Source organism: Periophthalmus magnuspinnatus, chromosome 17, assembly GCF_009829125.3.
Source record: "Periophthalmus magnuspinnatus isolate fPerMag1 chromosome 17, fPerMag1.2.pri, whole genome shotgun sequence".
NCBI lineage: Eukaryota > Metazoa > Chordata > Actinopteri > Gobiiformes > Gobiidae > Periophthalmus > Periophthalmus magnuspinnatus.
In genome coordinates, this window is record NC_047142.1 from 6,394,585 (window position 1) to 6,415,848 (window position 21,264).

The 21,264-nt window shown below is 41.4% G+C and overlaps 2 protein-coding genes across 3 annotated transcripts in view; one reads left to right on the forward strand and one right to left on the reverse strand.

Moving 5' to 3' along the window:
• Positions 1 to 1,515: 1,515 nt before the first annotated feature.
• LOC117385620 (WD repeat-containing protein 47-like) lies at positions 1,516 to 12,261 on the forward strand. Its single transcript, XM_033982915.2, has 17 exons — positions 1,516 to 1,666; positions 2,180 to 2,371; positions 2,567 to 2,650; positions 2,745 to 2,829; positions 3,147 to 3,278; positions 3,371 to 3,547; positions 3,643 to 4,154; positions 4,462 to 4,579; positions 6,409 to 6,590; positions 7,209 to 7,454; positions 7,544 to 7,601; positions 7,693 to 7,850; positions 7,984 to 8,153; positions 9,145 to 9,315; positions 9,383 to 9,514; positions 10,964 to 11,182; positions 11,425 to 12,261. Exons 2-17 carry the CDS (start codon positions 2,214 to 2,216, stop codon positions 11,565 to 11,567), a joined length of 2,745 nt encoding a protein of 914 aa, XP_033838806.1. The 5' UTR covers positions 1,516 to 1,666; positions 2,180 to 2,213; the 3' UTR covers positions 11,568 to 12,261.
• Positions 12,262 to 12,596: 335 nt separating this feature from the next.
• Positions 12,597 to 21,264, reverse strand: part of LOC117385784 (G-protein-signaling modulator 2-like) — a 36,251-nt gene continuing 27,583 nt past the window's right edge. The window contains exons 1-14 of one of the 2 annotated variants that reach the window (XM_033983109.2): positions 19,547 to 19,968; positions 17,491 to 17,712; positions 16,100 to 16,235; positions 15,869 to 16,008; positions 15,680 to 15,803; positions 15,477 to 15,592; positions 15,234 to 15,389; positions 14,994 to 15,102; positions 14,773 to 14,902; positions 14,621 to 14,697; positions 13,832 to 14,020; positions 13,595 to 13,754; positions 13,316 to 13,506; positions 12,597 to 13,228 (exon numbers count right to left, since the gene is read on the reverse strand). In XM_033983109.2, the coding sequence (XP_033839000.1) occupies positions 13,055 to 13,228; positions 13,316 to 13,506; positions 13,595 to 13,754; positions 13,832 to 14,020; positions 14,621 to 14,697; positions 14,773 to 14,902; positions 14,994 to 15,102; positions 15,234 to 15,389; positions 15,477 to 15,592; positions 15,680 to 15,803; positions 15,869 to 16,008; positions 16,100 to 16,235; positions 17,491 to 17,712; positions 19,547 to 19,614 (1,992 nt within the window). In that variant the 5' untranslated portion in view covers positions 19,615 to 19,968 and the 3' untranslated portion in view covers positions 12,597 to 13,054. Of the gene's footprint in view, positions 13,229 to 13,315; positions 13,507 to 13,594; positions 13,755 to 13,831; positions 14,021 to 14,620; positions 14,698 to 14,772; positions 14,903 to 14,993; positions 15,103 to 15,233; positions 15,390 to 15,476; positions 15,593 to 15,679; positions 15,804 to 15,868; positions 16,009 to 16,099; positions 16,236 to 17,490; positions 17,713 to 19,546; positions 19,969 to 21,264 lie in introns of those variants that run through there. The other variant, XM_033983110.2, reaches the window with a different exon arrangement.

Below are 21,264 nucleotides of genomic sequence, written 5' to 3' on the forward strand. Positions count from 1 at the left end.
GTGTGTGTGTGTGTGTGTGGGGGGGGGGGGGGGGGGGGTGTATTTATTTATTTACTTAGTGTACTTAGCCTATTATTATGTGATGTATGTGGGTGTGTCTGTAGACTATAAATCACAGACACAGGTCACTCATGGTGCATTTTGCATACTGAGTGGAGGTGATAGATTGTGTGTGTTGTATGTGTTGTGAAGAGCTCGTGTCGGCTGAAGGAGGCAGTGCTGGACTGTTCTCAGACTGTGGACAGTGCTTAGACTGTGGACAGTGCTCAGACTGTGGACTGTGCTCAGACTGTGGACAGTGTTCAGACTGTGGACAGTGTTCAGACTGTGGACTGTGCTCAGACTGTGGACAGTGCTCAGAGTGTGGACAGTGCTCAGACTGTGGACTGTGTTCAGACTGTGGACAGTGCTCAGACTGTGGACTGTGTTCAGACTGTGGACAGTGCTCAGACTGTGGACTGTGTTCAGACTGTGGACAGTGCTCAGACTGTGGACTGTGTTCAGACTGTGGACAGTGCTCAGACTGTGGACTGTGTTCAGACTGTGGACAGTGCTCAGACTGTGGACTGTGTTCAGACTGTGGACAGTGCTCAGACTGTGGACTGTGCTCAGACTGTGGACTGTGCTCAGACTGTGGACTGTGCTCAGACTGTGGACAGTGTTCAGACTGTGGACAGTGTTCAGACTGTGGACTGTGCTCAGACTGTGGACAGTGCTCAGAGTGTGGACAGTGCTCAGACTGTGGACTGTGTTCAGACTGTGGACAGTGCTCAGACTGTGGACTGTGTTCAGACTGTGGACAGTGCTCAGACTGTGGACTGTGCTCAGACTGTGGACTGTGCTCAGACTGTGGACAGTGTTCAGACTGTGGACTGTGCTCAGACTGTGGACAGTGCTCAGACTGTGGACTGTGCTCAGACTGTGGACTGTGCTCAGACTGTGGACAGTGTTCAGACTGTGGACTGTGCTCAGACTGTGGACTGTGCTCAGACTGTGGACTGTGCTCAGACTGTGGACAGTGTTCAGACTGTGGACTGTGCTCAGAGTGTGGACAGTGCTCAGACTGTGGACTGTGTTCAGACTGTGGACAGTGTTCAGACTGTGGACTGTGTTCAGACTGTGGACTGTGTTCAGACTGTGGACTGTGCTCAGACTGTGGACAGTGTTCAGACTGTGGACTGTGTTCAGACTGTGGACTGTGTTCAGACTGTGGACTGTGCTCAGACTGTGGACAGTGTTCAGACTGTGGACAGTGCTCAGACTGTGGACAGTGTTCAGACTGTGGACTGTGCTCAGAGTGTGGACTGTGCTCAGACTGTGGACAGTGTTCAGACTGTGGACTGTGCTCAGAGTGTGGACAGTGTTCAGACTGTGGACTGTGTTCAGACTGTGGACTGTGTTCAGACTGTGGACAGTGCTCAGAGTGTGGACAGTGTTCAGACTGTGGACTGTGTTCAGACTGTGGACTGTGCTCAGAGTGTGGACTGTGTTCAGACTGTGGACTGTTCTCAGACTGGGCAGGGCAGAGCTGCAGCGCGCTCGCCGCAGAAACATCCCGCTGGAGCTGGAGCCGGAGTCGGAGACATATTCCGCCGTGACAGCGCCTGTGAGCAGCGCGGGTTCTGTCGGGGAGCTGCGTTATTACCTCATGTATATATTTTAACAGGTGATCTTTATTTCTCTTTCTTATTTAAAGACAGATCGTGTTTGTGGAGCCCAGTGTGCGCCCCGCCCGCGCGGACAGGCGGGTGATGCCTCGCTCTGTTTGGCCTGATTAGCTACAGTGAAATTAGCCTGATATTTAGCTTTGCTTTACACGATCCGTGTTTTATCAATCTAATTATTATCTAGTTATTAATCCTACTAGTTTTGTGAGCTAAATAAGCTGGTTAATCCTGTGAGACACTGACTTGTGGCTAAAGCCAGTGTTGCTAACATGTTAGCAGCTCCGCAGTGATGCGTTTGGTTTGATGTTGTTATAGAAGGATAAGCTTGTTTCTTCAGTCTCACAGTTCTAAATGTACATTATATGATGTTTATAGCGACCAGAGTATATAGTTTTCAGACGTTGACATGTTTTTTCATGTCTGTATCTTTACTAGCCCCAAACTAAAATGTTGTGATCATGTGAGCAGGTTTACTCAGCATTTCTAGCATCTTTCTTGTTGAATATGTCCAGAGTGGTCCTTGGTTGTTGTCAGCCCGTCTACACCATGACGGCAGAAGAAACCATCAATGTGAAGGAGGTGGAGATTATTAAGGTGATCCTGGACTTCTTAAACTCCAGAAAGTTGCACATCAGCATGTTGGCACTGGAGAAGGAGAGCGGGGTCATCAATGGACTGTACTCTGATGACATGCTCTTTCTCAGGTATAACATGGGTCCCTCACATCAAATGATATGATTAAATGATTATACTGATGGAAAAATATAAACTCTGACCCTTTGATTTGAAATCTACTGTATTCACCATATTTGGACATTTATAATTTAGTAACATTTTAATGTAGGCACTCCTGTTGTGACCACTTAGCCTCCAATGTAATTTGTGTGTGTGTTTTAAAGGCAACTGGTGCTTGATGGACAGTGGGATGAGGTCTTGCAATTTATCCAGCCTTTGGAATGCATGGACAAATTTGACAGAAAAAGGTCTGTTGATTACAAAAAACATTTACTATATAACATTTTAGCAGATATACTATATTTTGTAAATTCTTCTAATTTATCCTGTCCTGGTCCTCAGGTTCCGCTACATTGTTCTAAAGCAGAAGTTTCTGGAGGCTCTTTGTGTAAATAATGCTATGTCTGCAGAGGATGAACCACAAAATGTAAGGGTTTTATTCATTAGAATGGATTCTGAATCCATTTAAATCAGATAACAGGCCACATGAACACACAAAAGATCATGAAGGTCCTTATCCACTGCTCATCTTCTTAGACTAGCTCTAGCTTACTATCACATGGCTGTTCCAGAACTATCACGTTCTATTAACAGGATCAGGTCAGACTTCTCTGGACATCTGTGAAGACGGAGTGCAGGGCAATAAGCTCTGAAGTAAATCTGTTGTATGAAGGGGACATTATGTAGTAGCTGTTACATAAGCTTTAGATTAAATTTTACATTTTTTTGTATTATGTTTTCCAGCTTGAGTTCACCATGCAGGAAGCTGTAAAATGTCTTCATGCCCTCGAGGAGTTCTGTCCCTCTAAAGATGACTACAGTAAACTGTGTCTGCTGCTCACACTGCCTCGACTGACCAATCACGCTGAGTTCAAGGCAAGACTAGATTTTTCTATGAATGAACATTTATTCTTCTTGTTCTGTTTCACATGGACCTGTATTTATTTTGTACCTTTACAATTTTCCAGGACTGGAATCCCAGCACGGCTAGAGTTCAGTGTTTTGAAGAGGCCTGCATGATGGTGGCAGAGTTCATCCCTGCAGATAGGAAGTTAAGTGAAGCTGGATTCAAAGCCAGTGGAGACCGACTGTTCCAGCTGCTTTTGAAGGGAGTCCTTTACGAGTGTTGTGTGGAGTTTTGCCAGGTTAAAATATAACTGGTTTGCCAGTGCATTATCATTAAGTTTATAGTTGATATTGAAGTGTTTATGGTTCTAAATTTGGTAAAATGCTTGTCCAGAGCAAGGCAACTGGGGAAGAGATCACAGAGAGCGAGGTACTGCTGGGAGTGGACATGCTGTGTGGAAATGGCTGTGATGACTTGGACCTGTCTCTTCTGTCCTGGATGCAGAATCTGTCTCACAATGTGTTCACCTGCGCCTTTGAGCAGAAACAGCTCAACATCCACGTGGACCGCTTAGTCAAGCCTGTGAAAACTGGCTATGCTGACCTCCTTACCCCTCTTATCAGCAAACTGTCTCCCTACCCCTCCTCTCCACTGCGGCGCCCCCAGTCTGCAGACACATACATGTCCCGCTCTCTGAATCCTGCACTGGACGGTCTGTCATATGGGCTCTCGGGACAGGAGAAGAGGGCAGGAGGGGGGGAGACAGGAGTGGGGAAAGGTGTGTCTCCCATGTCTCACTCATTTGCCAACTTTCATTATCCTGGAGCAGGCGGGCAAAGCCTGAGCCGCAGTCTCATGATGGAGACCTCCGACTGTCACAGTATATTTGAGGAATCCCCTGAAACGTAAGTGCTTGAAACTCATGTCAGCTTAGTGTTTTACAGAACACTAATGCAGTGTTCATCTCAGTCTCAACATGATACATATTATAGTACATTGTCCATTCATGTCATCGATTTGGAAAACACCTGTCCATGTGTGCAAGGGATTTTTTTTAGGATAACTGCACTGGTACATTTAGTTATATTAGTAATTAGTAGTAGTTATAATAAACACTATGTAATTGCATAAAAGTGTAGTGTAAACGTGGGGTCCAACATTTCTGCAGGAGTTTTCTAGATAACATAATATTAAGCTGTTTTTGTCGGAAAGGTCGAGGACAGAAACTCCCGTGGATAAGATGCTGAGCTCTGGCAGCACTCCGACCACACGCCCGGCCTCAGCTCCAGGAGAGGAGGCTCCGTCACCGGGCTCTGCAGACAGAAACGAGGTACACCACTCTTCTTCTCTGCTTGTTCAGTTACTCATCATTATCCATGTTTATTTTTATGCGATTCGTATTGCTTGTATTAGTGTAAAAATTTAAGACATAAACTATCGGCACAGTGGTTAGAGTTGCTAGAACTCGCGCTTCACAGAAAGAAGGTTTCGAGTTTGACCCCTGAACCTCCGGGGCCTTTCTGTGCATGTTCTCCCCATGCACCCTATGACTGGGTTTCCTCCAGGCAGTCACGTTTCCCCCATCACCCCAAAACATGCACAATAGGCTATCCTCCAGCTAGCCAAGCCGAACTCAAGATCGGAGATGAAATGTAGGGATATTTCTAATCCTGTCATGATAACAAATTTTGAAGCATGACATATTGCTACAGAAAAATATCACAATAAGCGATAACATTGAAACTACTTCATGCTACTGACACAAAGCAGGATAATGACAGTTAATTTTAAAATGGACAATAATATTAAAAGGTCTGAAATAATTAGTCATAAGAGTTACTTTTTCAACGGCCTACAGCTAAAATCTTTTTGTATTACAACAAAATTATCACAAATCTCCCCATTATTGCAAAGAAAATGTAGACACAATAAATATTAAACCCAAAAATATATTGTTCTAGCTTTAATGTATTGAACGATAAGTCAATAATTGGAATTATTGTGACAGGCCTAGATATTCCCTGTTTTATCTTCATATATTGCTTACATTCTGGCCTCACTTCATCTGAACTTCCCTTTAACATAATCCATGTATATCCTTTCTTCACAAATATACAGTTTTATTTTTGGTTCATGTGTCATCATGTAGTCAACAGCGAGTGTCCGGGGATGGTTGGTGTTACTTGACCCTTCTATGGTGTGCACTGTTTTTTCGACTTTGTTTTGTCTTACACAGACAGCAACATGGGGAATTACTCCCGGTGGGACTTAATAAGCACCTTCAACATGAGTCTTTATTATTGCCTTGAGATGTCTGTAAACATAGCCCTGAGATACATTTTCCTGTCAGTCTCATTCTTTCTATTATGAGCTCACTGTGCAGCTTAGTTTAAGTTTAGTGCTTTGTCCTGCCCTCCCTGTTTCCATAGAGACACAAATGAGGCCCCGATTGAGAGCAGACTTTGGGGCCATTGTAATCTCACTTGTCGTCTGCCCTGTTGTTCCTTTCACCCGTTTACTGGTCCAAAACTGTGAGGACGCCTCTCTCTCCCTCCTCAGCATTCTTGTTTTTCCCATGTTTCCCCATCAGATTCTTTAGACAGGATGTAAAAGACAGAGAAGGGAAGTGACCGGTATAGTAGCTGGCCAAACACTGTTGTTTTATATTGTATTTTTATATGGCTTATTTTAGAAATGCCTCTGTCTCTGGGGATGTTAGAGTTCACTGGGACTTAACTTTAATCAAACACACAAATGCAAAATGTGATTGTTAATGTTATTCAATGAGATGGTAAATATACTTGTGAAAGGAATAAACATATTGTCTAAACTATAAAAGTGAAAACCAAAAGTGAGCGCTGCAGTGTTTTTCCTGGATATGAAGGGGCAAAACCAACTTGTAGAGCCATTATAAAACTACACAAACTCACAACATACAACTTTCCAAAGATATAATTTGGCAATACTTTTCATGATTTATGAATAGCCTTTAAAAGCACAAACAAATAATTAGAATAATTCAGGCTTAGTAAATGTTACCCCTTAACTCATAATGAACAAACTGATTCAGGCTTAAGTTTTTGTGCAAGCTTAGTTAAGGCTAAGTAAGGTGTAGTTATTATAAAGCGGCACCTATAATTTCACACTATTTTCCCTCAGCTCCGTGACTCCACAGAGAAGTATGAGGAGTTCTACAGACAGCGCCTTCGTGTTCAGCAGCACCTGGAGCAGAAGCAGCAGCAGAGACAGATGTACCAGCAGATGCTCCTCGAGGGAGGGGTGCAGCAGGACCCTCCACCCACTGACATGCAGCACAGTCTGACTGAGAAGTTTCTAAACAGGTATGGGCACTGAAAGACATGCATTTGCTGACAATAGATTCCTAACACAAACACAGCATTTGTTTTGGAGTTAACAATCAGGGCAACAATAGCAAATATTTCTCGATCTGAGTCTGCTAGATACTTTTTTTGTTGTAGTTAAGTACTGGAAGATTAGGTGCATGACCAGAAATATAGACGGTGTTATGATGTTAATGTATTCTTCAGTCAGTCCCAGGTGGCTTTGGACAAATCCTCACTCCACCATCTGGGATAGGACCCCCCCCCCCCCCCCCCCCCCTATTTTTAAGGTGCACATTGACATGCTAAATTTATGCCTAAACATGGATCTTTGCCTTTGTTATAACACATTTAGTGAAAGGAAAGTGGCTTTTGTCCTTAAACTCCAATTTTAATTATCTTATATATTTTGCACAAATCTGATTACATATCTTACTATGAGGTCCTACCTGGGTATTCAACAGAATTATAATTTATTAACCTTAAAAGATAGGATTGAGAGATGTTTAAGAGAGTAATTCTAAATAACATAACAAACTAATACTAATTACACTGTATTGAAACCATTTTTGAGTTAAAACCTAATTCAACATATGTAATTGTGTCTGGTGCTTTCAGATCCATCCAAAAGCTGGAGGAGCTCAATGTGGGGATGGAGAATTTAGGGGAGGACGTAAAGTCTTTGACCCAACAATATAATATGAATGGAAACTCCCCTGGGCCTGAGAACAATAACAACCCCCCATCTGTGACCCCAGAGCCAGGCAGGGTCCAAGGAGGTGAAGTGATCAGCAGTACTCCACAACGCACAGCAGGGGGCCGCACTGTCCCACCTCCCTCTGAATCCCCTGTCATTACACAAAGGTTTGTGTTTCTTTATATATAAATTTATACAGAATAAATGAGACTTTAAACTTTCCATACATACATAACTTTCTTTTGTTTTGTTACAGTGGACAAAAACACAAAGGACAAGGAGACTCTCTCAGCTCCATGACCAGAAGTAAAGAGGTAAGAATTCTAACAAACCACTATTGTACTACTGTATATACCATATTTCCTTTCCACAGAAAAAAAAACTGTATTCAATATTTTGTTTTAGGGTGACAAATCAAAAGCCCTTTTTGTACCAGTGCATACTCTAGAAGATTCTCAGGCTGTGCGTGCTGTCGCCTTTCATCCATCCGGGGCACTGTATGCTGTTGGGTCCAACTCTAAAACTTTACGAGTGTGTGCTTACCCTGAAACAATTGACAAAAGGTATAATGGACTACTACTGTAATAAGTTACTTAGCCATAGTGTTTGTAAATCAATGCACAATTAGTATTAGTATTGCATTTTGCGTGTGGTGAATCTAAATAAGTAAAAAATTACATATGCTTGTATTTTCAGTGGGTCCAGCCCAGTGAAGGCCCCGACTGTGCGCTTCAAACGAAACAAGCACCACAAAGGCTCCATCTACTGTGTAGCCTGGAGTCATTGCGGGCAGCTCCTGGCCACCGGCTCAAACGACAAATATGTCAAAGTGCTGCCCTTCAGTGCAGAAACGTGCAATGCCACAGGTCAGCCACACTATTTCTTACATGTACTCACACTGAGCCTCATTCATGAATGTTTTCTAAAAAATTTTGTAACTTCCACTTTAAGAAGACTGTGCGAACTCTCTGCTAGATTCACAACGTGTTCTGAAGCAGTCAGATTTCTTAAATGACAGTTGTACCTAATTCACCAACATCCAAATACCACGACACTCATTCACATTTTATTTACATGAAAATGAATATGTATTTACTAAGAAATACCCTCTAAACTTACAGATATGGTCAATATAGGATTGGCATTACACCATCTGAGGCCGCAAGGGAGAGTGAACAAGGAAGTCAGGTGGAGTGTGTGTACAGACCACGGCTCTTTTACCATTTCAGTAGAGATTTAAAATGTCTAATATTTAAGTCACCAAGTTTTATAGCTTATTTATCATGTTTTCAGCAAATAGGAAGGGAGGGGGGCGGGGGCGCATATGAGTGCACTCGCGTCATGGGGGGGTAATGATGGTGCGGGGGTGTTGAGTCCAGGGCAGTGACCACGTGCAGGGCTGTAACTGTGGCCCATATGGAGAGCATTGAGGCTGGGACAGGCTGAGGCTGTCACTGCAGCCTGTATAAAATCTTATTGAGCATGTGGTCTATTAGGTCTAACAAACACCTCAAAAATGTTATTGTATCACACAGTAATATTTTTGTAAGAAATACTGTAAGAAAATATATAACTTAGAATCATGAGGGAATTTGAATTTTGTGTTACATTATTAGAGTAATAATATTCTAAAACTACAATTTTTGTTCTTATGAGTGTTTCTGACTGTCCTAGAACAAGGATTTGTTCTCCTAGTAGAACATTTTTAGTTAAAACATTTTGCGAGTACCAAAAGTGCTCACAAGAAAGCCTTAAGTACAAATTTGTTCGTAAGAACACTTCATGAATGAGACCCATTGCTCTCTCTAATGAGTGGAACTCATTATGTTACTATTGATTTCTTTGTTTGTGATCCAGGCCCAGACCTGGAGTTCAGCATGCATGACGGCACCATCCGAGACTTGGCTTTTATGGAGGGGCCTGAAAGTGGTGGGGCCATCCTCATAAGTGCAGGAGCTGGAGACTGTAACATCTACACCACAGACTGTCAGAGAGGTCAGGGACTACACGCCCTAAGTGGGCACACAGGTATGGGCCTGTTCATGGTTTCTTTTTCAGTTTAGGATCTATGTCTAATGTCAGTGTTTTGATTTAGGGCACATTTTGTCACTGTACACATGGGGAGGGTGGATGATTGCCTCTGGATCTCAGGACAAAACCGTGCGATTCTGGGATCTTAGGGTGCCCAGCTGTGTCCGTGTCGTGGGAACTGCTTTTCATGGATCAGGTATGACTTATTTTTTAATACAATATTAAAATTGTAATATTATTATTATTATTAATAATAATAATAATAATACCGGTAATAATAATACATTTGATTTATAATGCACTCTTCATTAAACAGAATGCTACAATAAAAATAACTTTAAAATACTAATTGCTAAAAGCTAAAAACATCAGCAGTAAGCTTTTCTAAATAAAAAGGTCTTTAAATTAGCTTTTAAAAAGTCCAGGCTCTGTGTGGCTCTCAGCTAGGCAAGGAGGCAATTCCACAGTCGCGGTGCAGCTGAAGAGAAGGCTCGGTGACCCATTGTACGGAGCCATGTGGGGGGGACCTGGAGGAGCATGCTGCCTGTAGATCTGAGGGTGCGGTTTGAGGATTGTACAGTGATCAGGTTTTGCAAATACAGTGGCACCTGACCAGTGATGCATTTATGGGTCAGCAGAAGAATTCTATACTCAATCCGGGATGAAACAGGGAGCCAAAGTAGTGATTTAAGAATGGGAGTGATATGTTCAAATTTCCTGACCTTCATTAGGATTCTGGGAGCGCTGTTTTGAATGTATTGCAGTTTTTGAATGTCCTTGACAGGAATCCCAACAAAAAAGTCCATTGCAGTAATCCAACCTTGAGGAGATAAAGGTGTGGACAAGTTTCTCTGCGTGTGGGAGGTTTGGAAGGGGGCGGAGTTTGGAGATGTTCCGTAGATGAAATGATGTCTTGCACAGATGTTTTATGTGGATCCAACTGTAACAGTGGAAGAACAACCCATGTCTGCTAATGACATGACCGAGGGGTAGCATGTAGATGGTAAAAAGGATGGGGCTGAGAACCAACCCCTGTGGAACAATACATGTGACAGGAAGAAGCCTGGACTTACTTCCACCCAACAGAACGCATTCAGTCTTGTCAGACAGGTTGGATTGGAACCACTGTTCCGACAAGCCAATGGTGTTGTGGAGGCGATTCAAGAGAATTGGTATGATCCACAGTGTCAAACGCTGCTGTAAGGTCGAGGAGAATGAGCAGAGATGGTGAACCTGCATCAGCTGTCATCAGTAGGTCATTTGTCACCCTGAGCAAAGCTGTTTCTGTGCTGTGGGCTGAACGAAAGCCTGACTGGAACCTCTCAAACAAGCCATTTCGCTTGAGATAGTTCTGAATTTGAGAGGCTGCTACCTTCTCTAGGACTTTGACAGAAAGGTGAGATTTGAAATAGGCCTGTAGTTGGCAAGCACCTCTGGATCTAATGAGGGCTTCTTTAGGATGGGATGGATGACAGCAGCTTTAAGGGAAGATGGGAGGTGTCCAGTTTGTAGTGTGTGAATGTCGGTTAATCTGCATGTCTTTTATCGGCCAAGACCATTTCACTGTGTAGTTCTACATATATTGAATAAATTATGATCCAATATCACTAGATCATACTTTAATCCATTCTTTTTCACTGTACAGGGAGTCCTGTCGCATCTGTTGCAGTTGATCCAAGTGCTCGTCTCCTAGCAACAGGGCAGGAGGACAGCGCGTGCATGTTGTACGACATCAGAGGGGGGCGTATTGTGCAGGTGTATCGTCCACACAGCAGTGATGTCCGCTCTGTGCGCTTCTCTCCTGGAGCGCACTACCTCCTCACTGGCTCTTATGACACTAAAGTTATGGTTGCTAACCTCCAAGGTATGTGTAAAGTCCTACCAGTAAAATAGCAACAAGTTCAAAGTATAAAAATCACAGTATATTTTGTTAACTTGATAAAATACTTGAATTTGTCTAAAGTAACAAAAACTATGCTGGTGTAGGTCTAGTGGTTAGCATTAGCATTACAAGAATGCAAAAATGTAATGGTGTATCATTGGCTCACTTGGTATTTCCAAAATTGTATTTATTTCTTCATTTTGTGTTTGTGTGTCCGTGTCTAGGTGATTTAACGAAGCCTCTGCCTCAGACTGTGGTGGGTGAACATGGAGACAAAGTAATTCAATGTCGATGGCACACTACAGACCTGTCGTTCCTCTCTTCCTCTGCGGACCGCACTGTCACACTCTGGACACACAGTCAGTAATGCACACCAACAGAGGAACATGGGACTGAGGGACATCCGAGATGGGACATAGGAAGTATAAAGATGCTGATCTACTCTCCTTTAACACACTGCTTTAGCCCAAGCCAGAAGTTGCGCAGGTATGCATAACAGGAATAGTGAGGAACCCCTGGGATTAATTAATAACATACATTGCATGCTCTGCTTTAAATTAATTTAGAAAAGTTTAGTTTTACATTTTACCTTAGTTTTACATGTGGTCTGATGCATGGACCTTAACTGACAAATCCTGAGGACATAGCTTTTGTAATGACTGGTGCCTTTATTTCTGTCTAAATTCAGAGTTGTTGTTTTTTTCAGTAAATATTGATTCAAAGTGTAATCTATTTTATGTGTAATGCTGCCGTTTTGGAAACCCATTGAAATCCAGAGTTTTTAAGCAGTCCTAGCCAAAAGGCACTGTCTTTGGACACTTCACCATCACCAGTACAAAATATGTTTTCATTGCAGCTTTAAACATAGATATTTGCCTGTACAGTCTAAAATATAAATGGGTGTTGTGCTGAAGCTATTATAGTGTCTTAACATTGACTTGCTTGCAGTGAAAGACAGTTCTTGTGTAAGCATCAAAGGGAAAGCTTGTTTATTCCTGCTACTGTACTGCAGTACCTTCAGATGAACAGTAGATGGCATAGTGAAGCTGACTTGAAGCACAGTTGTTTTAAGAGCCAGTATTTTAGTGTTTTATTCTTTAAACATTTGCACTTTTATATTTAGTTCTAAATTGATTAATTTACATATATGCATATTTATGTTTCTGTATAATATTGTAATGGAAAGGCCAACTAATACTTAACAGCAAAGGTGTACTTATCTTGTGTTTGTGTATTGTAGATATTTATGTTTTTGAACTGCCAGTGGCATTTGTATTAAGTCCTTTTAATTGTTTCTTAAAGTAATTTAATTAATTTAAAGCTAGCTAAAGTCTGACTGCCGGTACGTTCAATAAATTGTCTTTTACAAAAAGATCCATTTTGTGTTTACTGTAAAGGTTAAGAGCTCTTTTTTACCGAAATGAGGCTTTATTCCTCAGACATTAATCATTACATAGTACAAAAGAGTGTAATTTGAATGTACATATAATGATTCATTTTTTAAACAAACACTTAAAATATATTTTTAAAAACACTTTTCAAACGACCACACAAGTTCACACACACACTTGGCTACATAAGAGCGCTTTAGCTCAGCTAGCATTTCTGAGGCTACAGTGAGTGGTTGGGCGGCAGTGGACAGAATCATTTAAAAAGGGATAATGTGCAATATATACAAAGAAACAAATAGGGCAAAATGAAAATTGGACCAAACAATTTCCCTGATATTTTTTGAGCATCAATACAACACAAAAGTACTTAATACATAGTCGAAAACTGATAATACTTTGCTTTGTTTGGTCTTGACACCAGTTATTGCTGTCCATGTAGTGCTTTGACTTAGTGCTTTGCTGTTTAATTGGAGCTAGGTCTTGTAATGTTGGTTGACAAAGGCAGGGTTACACGCTGTTCATCCATACGTTTAGCTTGAGAGCGCATAATGAGACTGAAGAAGTCCTCATCTGGCACAGTTGGCCCACGAACTTGAGGGGCAGGCAGGGCACAGCGCTGGTCATCCAAACGAGACCCCTGGATGAGAAACAAATGGTTGGGATTGGCTTCAAAACTGATTACTACTTGTATTTTATTTAAATGTAGTCAGCTAATAGCACATACCTGGCACTTGACAAGCATGTCAAAGAAGTCATCATCAGGTTCAGCGTTGTCCGCATTGGCCATTAAGTGGCTAAGCACAGCCTGGCTGCTGTTTTGATTCAACCTCAAACCTGGGAGACTTCCACCGGGAGCTGCAGACTCCTCCAACCGACGACCGCGAACAGAGGACACATTTGCAGACTCGGACACTGCTACAATTTGAAACAAAAATTAAGTGTTAAAAGCATGTGAGTCTTTTTTAATTTAATCACACATGACTTGATGTAATGGTATAATTACATTTTCTCAGGGTTCTGGGTGGTGAGTCTTGGCTACTGCTCAGGGATAGCCTGCTGCCCTTATCCTGTATGGAGCAGCGCTGGTCATCCATGCGATTGCTCTGAAAGCGACTCAGCAAATCAAAGAATCCCTCATCTCCCAATGTCTCGGGGCTTGAACGCTATGACACACAAAGAATAAGTAAAAACATTAAATATGACTAAATAAATGGTTACTTATGACCCAGGTATTTCATACCTTCTGTGGTCCCTGCACATTAGCCTGACTTGTATCCAGTGTGTTGCTTGTATCTTGGAGGATTTTACTAGAGCCACCGGACTTGTACTTCTTCCCTCGCAGACGATTAACAAAGAATAACTTGGAGGAGCCCTTTCCCAAAGACTGCTTGGATGGTTTTGTCAGGATATCACTATTCCACTTCTGACCCTTGAAATTAAAATATAATATTGTTATAAAAAAAAATAAAAAATCTCACAATCAGATACACTCTAAGCCTCCCAGTAAGGTCTACTCCAGGGCATTGGAGAGGAGAGTCCAACAAATAATTGAACTTTGGATTCAGGAGGAGCAGTATGGTTTTCATCCCGGTCACGGAATACTGGGCCAGCTCTGTACTCTCCATAGGGTGCCCGAGGGCTCATGGGAGTTTCCCCAACCAGTCCACATGTGCTATATGGATCTGGAGAAGGCATTCGACCAGCAGGAGCTGTGCTCACATTGCCAGCAGTAAGTCAGACCAGTGCACACTGGACTCCACCAGTGATGCCCTTTGTCACCAGGTCTGTTCATTGTTTTTATGGACAGAATTTCTAGGCATAGTCAGAGAACAGAGGGTGTCCTGTTTGGGGACCATAGGATCTCATCTCTGCTATTTGCAGATGATGTTGTCTTGATGGATTCATCATGTGTGTGTGGAAAGGAAGTCTGGACCTCCCTGCTCAGACTTCTGTCTCCGTGACCCAGCCCCGGATAAAGCAGAAGAAAATGGATGGATGGACAATCTGATACATTAAATACTGTTCTTACATTTGGTTTATCAGGGGTGAGAGGCATCAGCTCCAGATTCTCCATGCTATGTCTTCTACTCAATCTGGGTCTGGCTCCTTTAATGACATATCATTTAGTTAATATTAATTGAGCTAAGAAAATAAGAGCGATATCCCCATCGATGATGTTACCGCGTGAGTTGTAGTCTGCATCCTTGTTGTCAGAGAGAGTTGAGTTATTTGTACTGTAGCTGAGACCCAGCACCATTTGGAGATCAGACACATTCATACGAGCCGTCAGTTCCCCACTTCTGTCCCCTGTCTGGAGAGATAAGACACAGGTATAGGTAATACATTTGTCAATATCTTAAATCTATAAAGCACATTAATCACTTTGCATTACATCTACATACCTCTCTGCATATCTCCAGGTGTTTCTCTGCAAAGTGCATGGCCTGGTCATGGTTTCCCAGAGCAGTGTGAGCATTTCCCAAGCTCCAGCACGCACGGCCCTCTCCAATCCTTGAACAGTACAAAACGATACAGTCATACAACAATTATAAACCTTCTTACTTGAACAGAGATGTTAAGTAACGATTTCAGGCTTGTGCAATTTTAAGCATATGGTATAGTCTTTAATGTGAAACCATTACCTGTCATTAAGGTCCTGAGCTATGATGAGATGTTTGAGGTGGTAGTCTATAGCCCTCTCATAGTCCTGCAGAAGTGTGTATGTGTTTCCCAAACTGTAGCAGGCTTGAGCCTCCACAGCGCGGTCCTTCAGCTGCCTTGCCAGTTGCAGCGTACGCCTAAATCATGAAGACATATCACACTCAACATACTGCATCATACAAATGTTAGTCATTATAAAGATTGTTTTAAACTTAGATGCCTACTTGTAATGTTCAGCTGCCACTTCAAACTCCCCCAAAAATATAAAAGCATTCCCTAAATTACAATAAGCACGTCTCTCAGCTGAACGATCTCCAAACTCTTTTGCTATGAGCAGACGCTAAAAACAAAAAAAGTTAGATCAGACTTTTATGCAAATACGCAAAAATCATACTTACAAATACAAATACATATAGTAAAATCAAACCTGTTCATGAGAAGAAACAGCTTTGCGGAAGTTCCCCAACAGATAGTGTGTGTTTCCAAGATTTCCATAGGTTCTACCCTGAGCAGCCCGATCTCCAAGCTCTTTCACTATGGCCAAGTTACCTCTGTAAGTGTACAAATTTATTTTAGCGGTTGGACTTCAATGTCTCAAGGCTTCTTTAATACATACTCATAGTACTCTGCCGCTTTTCCAAGAGCTTCCATAACCTCTTCAGGAAAATCACCAGGTTCAGCCCCACTCCAACAGATACTTTTGCCTTTGGCATGGTAGACATTGCCAAAGTTATACAGAGCTCTTGCCTGTCCAACCTAGCACAAAATGAGAATTTACCATCAGTGCTTCAAGATGAACAATGATAAGAGCCACTATTTCACTAATTACCGTATGTGGTTGTCTAACCTTGTCATTTATGTCCCTTGCTATGTCCAAATGCCTCTGACAGCAGACTATGGCCTCATCAAAGCGCCCCAGAACCTTCAAAGTGTTTCCAAGGTTTCCACTAGCTTTGGCTTCTCCAATAAGGTCACCGATTGTTCTGCAAGATGCACAAGGCGTTAAAGCAAAAATAATAATAATTTGACTGAAATCTTAAAATGTACTTTTACCTACGTAATTAATAAAAGTACTGTTTAACCCCTTTGCTGTGTCCAGTGGTGGACTAAGGATTTTGGGAGCCTAAAGAAAAATTTGAATATGCACTAGCATCTCTAGATTTTTTTTACATTGGCAGCCACGCAGATTTGCATTTTTTGGTGGTTCTTGTTGTTCTATATATGGATAATAGCTTACATGCAAACAAGAAATTGTTAAAAAACAGACCATATTTCCAGTATTTTGGAGCATTTTAAACTGTATAACTTTTCCAGTAGGGGAACTTTTTCTCTTTGCATAGATGTTGAATTGCCTACACAGTTCCACAGTATGGCACTGAACATATCCATCTTATATTTATTCAACTGTAGCTTCTATGGATAAAAAGAAAATCGCTGCATAATGGGTCAAGAGTCAGGACGTGGAATGCAAGCTGTGCGCTATTGACACAGACGTGTGGCGGACAGGTAAGACTTTTCTCTATAACCAGAGCGGTCTCACGGTGGGATGTGGGAGCACCCACGTACAGGGATATGCGAGGAGTTGTGGTGCTGCGGCGGGTTTAGGCTCTGTGTGGCTCTCACAGTGCACGGACCAATTAGGGAAGCCCTGATGTTGGTGAAACGTGACAGGCAGAGAGATGGAGAGTGGTGGGTCTGAAAGCAATAAGGAACTGATTTCGAAAACGTGGGGCCATTTCATCGCCGTTTGGGGGCCCCACCTAACAGCCATAAAATACATATAATCTTTTTTTCCCCTTTGCACATGGGCCCTTTACACTGCTGGACTCCTTATACTACTGGACCCCAGGGCTTCAGTTCCAGTGTGCCTGTGCATTGATGCAGGGTAGCTGCTACGCTGCTACTTGCATGCTGTTTACAAACGACGGAAAGTGGAGAGTTTAGATTGGGATCAAAGAAATACAGCTTGTGTCCGAAACACTAATTATTCTCTTCATGTTTAGGACCGACCCAGGCCTGTGTCATTTGAGGTTATGTTAAATTACGTTAATGGTCCGTTCAAAGTCTTAGTGGCACAATAAACTGTCAGGCAGGAGCAGAAATTATATTTTTAACATATGTATTGACGGAAATGTTTGCCTAATTTCTTCAATTGACAGAAATCAACTTTAAGCCCTGTAAATAATATCAACCATATGTCATGCTATTCTTTTGTTGTGGGGTTGTTCCTTGTTGTACCTGGTCAGCGTGAGATCATGCCGGTGAAACTCCAGAGCTTTGGCATAGTCATGTAGATGGAAGTAGGCGTTTCCCAGCTGGCTGTAGATGGCACTGAGCACCTGTAGGTCCTCTGTACCAACCTGGATGGCAGCTTCAAAGAAGGAGACCCCCGCTCTGTAGTCGCCCACTTTACAGAGCCGCTCCCCCTCCAGTGCCAACTCCAGGCAGGAAACCTCCATCCTACAGCACACAACACAAGGTCACTTCTTCAACCGTCAATGCAGACATTAGCGACAAGTTCAGCAATTCAAATACAGTTCCTCTCTTCAAAACCTGCAGAAAAGTGAAGCCTGAACATACTTTTTCTAGGCAAAAGCCCTCAAACAGGGAATGTTGTTTAGTTACTTCCTTCCGCCAACAGTGAAAAGAACAATGGGTTTAGCATGCACTGTTTATTATGGGTGGTCACACATCCTTTTTACCAAACTTTTGGGAATAGCGCTCTGACTTAAATTCAATGGGCAAAATTTAAAATGTAACTAAAATGATAAAACAATAAAAATGAGTAGAGTGGAAAACGTATGCCCTCAGTTGTTGTGTTTCACTTGTATCCAGTTTTTGTGGACCATTTAAATGTTACAATCAGTGTTTCACATAGACTGTTTACATCATGCCAAAACATTTCTACGCCATTCAAAGCTGCTTTAGCAGAGTAAAATTAAAAACCTAACATTGAAAATAAACAATGAAGGTATACCACATCATTGATTCATCATTATTGCTGTTACTATCGATGGCAATGGGAAGATTTTTTTAAATTTATCCAACATAAATAGATTTTATCATTCCCTAATCATTATAATTTGTGAACAAGGACATACATGATCTTGATGTCCTAAATACAAGCAAAAGCAGCTTAACATATTTCTAAATCCTAAATTACAAGGACACACTCTTGTTGATGAGGCATTTATCAGTTACAGTAGCTGAAGTGTTACTAGCCTACCTGCTGGCTTTTTGAGCTTTACAACAAAAACAGCAGCTGACTGAACAATTAAGAGGCATCTACCAGCGACCTCTTCAAAATAAACTTCCAGAGTCACCACTTTTCTCTTGTATATCCATTCAACCTTAGTTTCCCACCGCAAAAATAAATATGACTCAATACTAGCATTCATAAATCAAATAATTAATGCTTTCTTAATGATGGTATCAATAATATGACTCCATTGACGTCAGATATAAAAATATGCTCCACACATACGATAGTGGGATTAGCTTTGCGTACGAGCAAAGGAAACAGCTGATTCAGTATTTGTGAGACTAATCAGCTTGAGTTTCTTTGAGGCTCTCTCTTCTGACCTGGCCACTTCAGATAAGAGCTATAGCACACAGACAAATTACAACTGCCAAGTGGCTTTATTGAGATAGTAAAATAAAGTTATATTAAAGGTTGGTATAACATTAAAGTTCGTAAAATATTTTCCCTAAGAGAACAGCTGCTCTATTCAGACATTTGTGGTGCTCAACAATGGAAGCGGTGATTAATTTTTCAGTGCTTCGTAAATATTGAAACAAGAAAAAGAAGCCCATCCAATTTGGCAGGTAGCACCTGTTGCTGGGGCTATTTACCTGGATTGGGGCAGACAGCTGGCTGACAACACTTTTTGACAACTCAGCTGTGTCAAACTCACACTAAAACAATAACAGCAAGGATACTACAGTTATGATGAGTGCCATCACTCATGTCTCACAGCAAGAAGGTTGGTTCGATCCCCGGGTCACCAGGCCTTTCTGTGTGGAGTTTTTCATGTTTCTCCCCGTGTCTGGATGGGTTTCCTCCGGGTACTCCGGTTTCCCCCATCAACCAAAACATGAACGCCCTTCGAGACAACTGTTGTTGTGATTTTGGGCGTTACAAAAATAAATGAATTGAATTGAAAAATTGAATTATTCTGTATAGAGTAATTCAAGATTGTTAAACATAAACGAAGATCTGATGCCAATCTAGCATTTATACTATATAACTATGAAAAACTATACGATTAACAACTGAAACTGAAGCGGTCCCTACCTGTAACGAACATGAAAGGATTGTTCCTCAGGTTGCATGCTAACTACTGTGCCACCATTGGTATCCATTGAAGTGCATAATATGAGAGAAAATCCCAGTTTCGTTCCGGAAAAAATGTTGCCTTTAAAAATTACAAGTTGAAAAAAAATAAAACAAAAAATGTTATCACATTAAGTTGGCCAAAACCAGTCTCCATTTCAAAAGGACTGTGTGTGATTGGCCCATGTCAAATGTGGACAATGCAAACAAATGTGGACAATGGTTGTTACACAGCAGCGGATTTCTGAGCAGCAGTCCGTAGGCCGCATTCATATACTGCATGTTTTGCGTCACAGCCTCTCAATCTCCCGTCAGAGGGCTCTGTGGAGAGAACACAAGCTGTATGTGAAGCCTCTTTCTGGCCATATGATGCCATGGCAACACCAACCAAACACCAGCGTGCACAAATGGGGCAGGCAGGAAGTGAGGGAGCAAGGCGCGAATAAATGGATGGGCACAGTCTAATACGGTGACTAACTAATGACTAATCTGCATGTGCAAGTCAATTAAAACAAGCTGAGCTAGGCATGAGAGAAAAGGTATACAGACACTACGCAAGAAATGAGAAAACTTAAAGCTCAAGGGAAGTAAAAGCACCTAACTGTAATCAACTGAATAATTTATTCAGAATTAAATATTCCCAAAAGCTGTGTTGAAGGGCCCATAATACACTATTTTCTGATCTATGTTATAATATTGTTTTCTTGTCAAAAACATACCTGGAGTTTGATTTGCTTCATTCACCCATGTTTTTCTCTCAAACAAAAAACACTCTGTTCCACCTTGTGATGTCCTGTGGTAATATAGGAAGTGCTCCACTGTATTTTTAAACTCCATACACCTTAGAATCATTTGGATGATTTTACCCCTGGAATTGCCAATATCTATTGAACAAAAGGTAAAAAGTAGCTGTTAACTTGAAAACTATGCTTCATGACATTACATTTTGAAATTTGAAGATGTAGACAGAGTAATAATAAAAAGTTACTCAAACATGTCTGTTTTGACAAGGTAACAACATTGTAACATGGCTTAAAGCTCACAAGAATCAATTTTCTGTAATATAGGAGATTAAATTTAAAGAGCAGACCACAGAAAAAACACATTTCATAAAAGGAAACGTTTATGGGTTAACCAAGTGCAAACTATATTCAATTACACTTTTGACATAAGTTACACACACTATTCAAAATATCACACAACATGGAATGCCTTTTAATTTGCACTTCAAAAATGTTTATTCTAACAAGGATTTGTTAGAATAAACATTTTGCCCATTAAGCAATGTAGGTTAGCGCGTCAAACGACAACAATACAATGTTGTAAACATTAAAGTACAACCACTGTGAAGTTAGATTCACAGTGGTTGTACTTTAATGTTTACAACATTGTATTGTTGTCGTTTGACGCGCTAACCTACATTGCTTAATGGGCAAAATGTTTATTCTAACAAATCCTTGTTAGAATAAACATTTTTGAAGTGCAAATTAAAAGGCATTCCATGTTGTGTGATATTTTGAATAGTGTGTGTAACTTATGTCAAAAGTGTAATTGAATATAGTTTGCACTTGGTTAACCCATAAACGTTTCCTTTTATGAAATGTGTTTTTTCTGTGGTCTGCTCTTTAAATTTAATCTCCTATATTACACAAAATTGATTCTTGTGAGCTTTAAGCCAT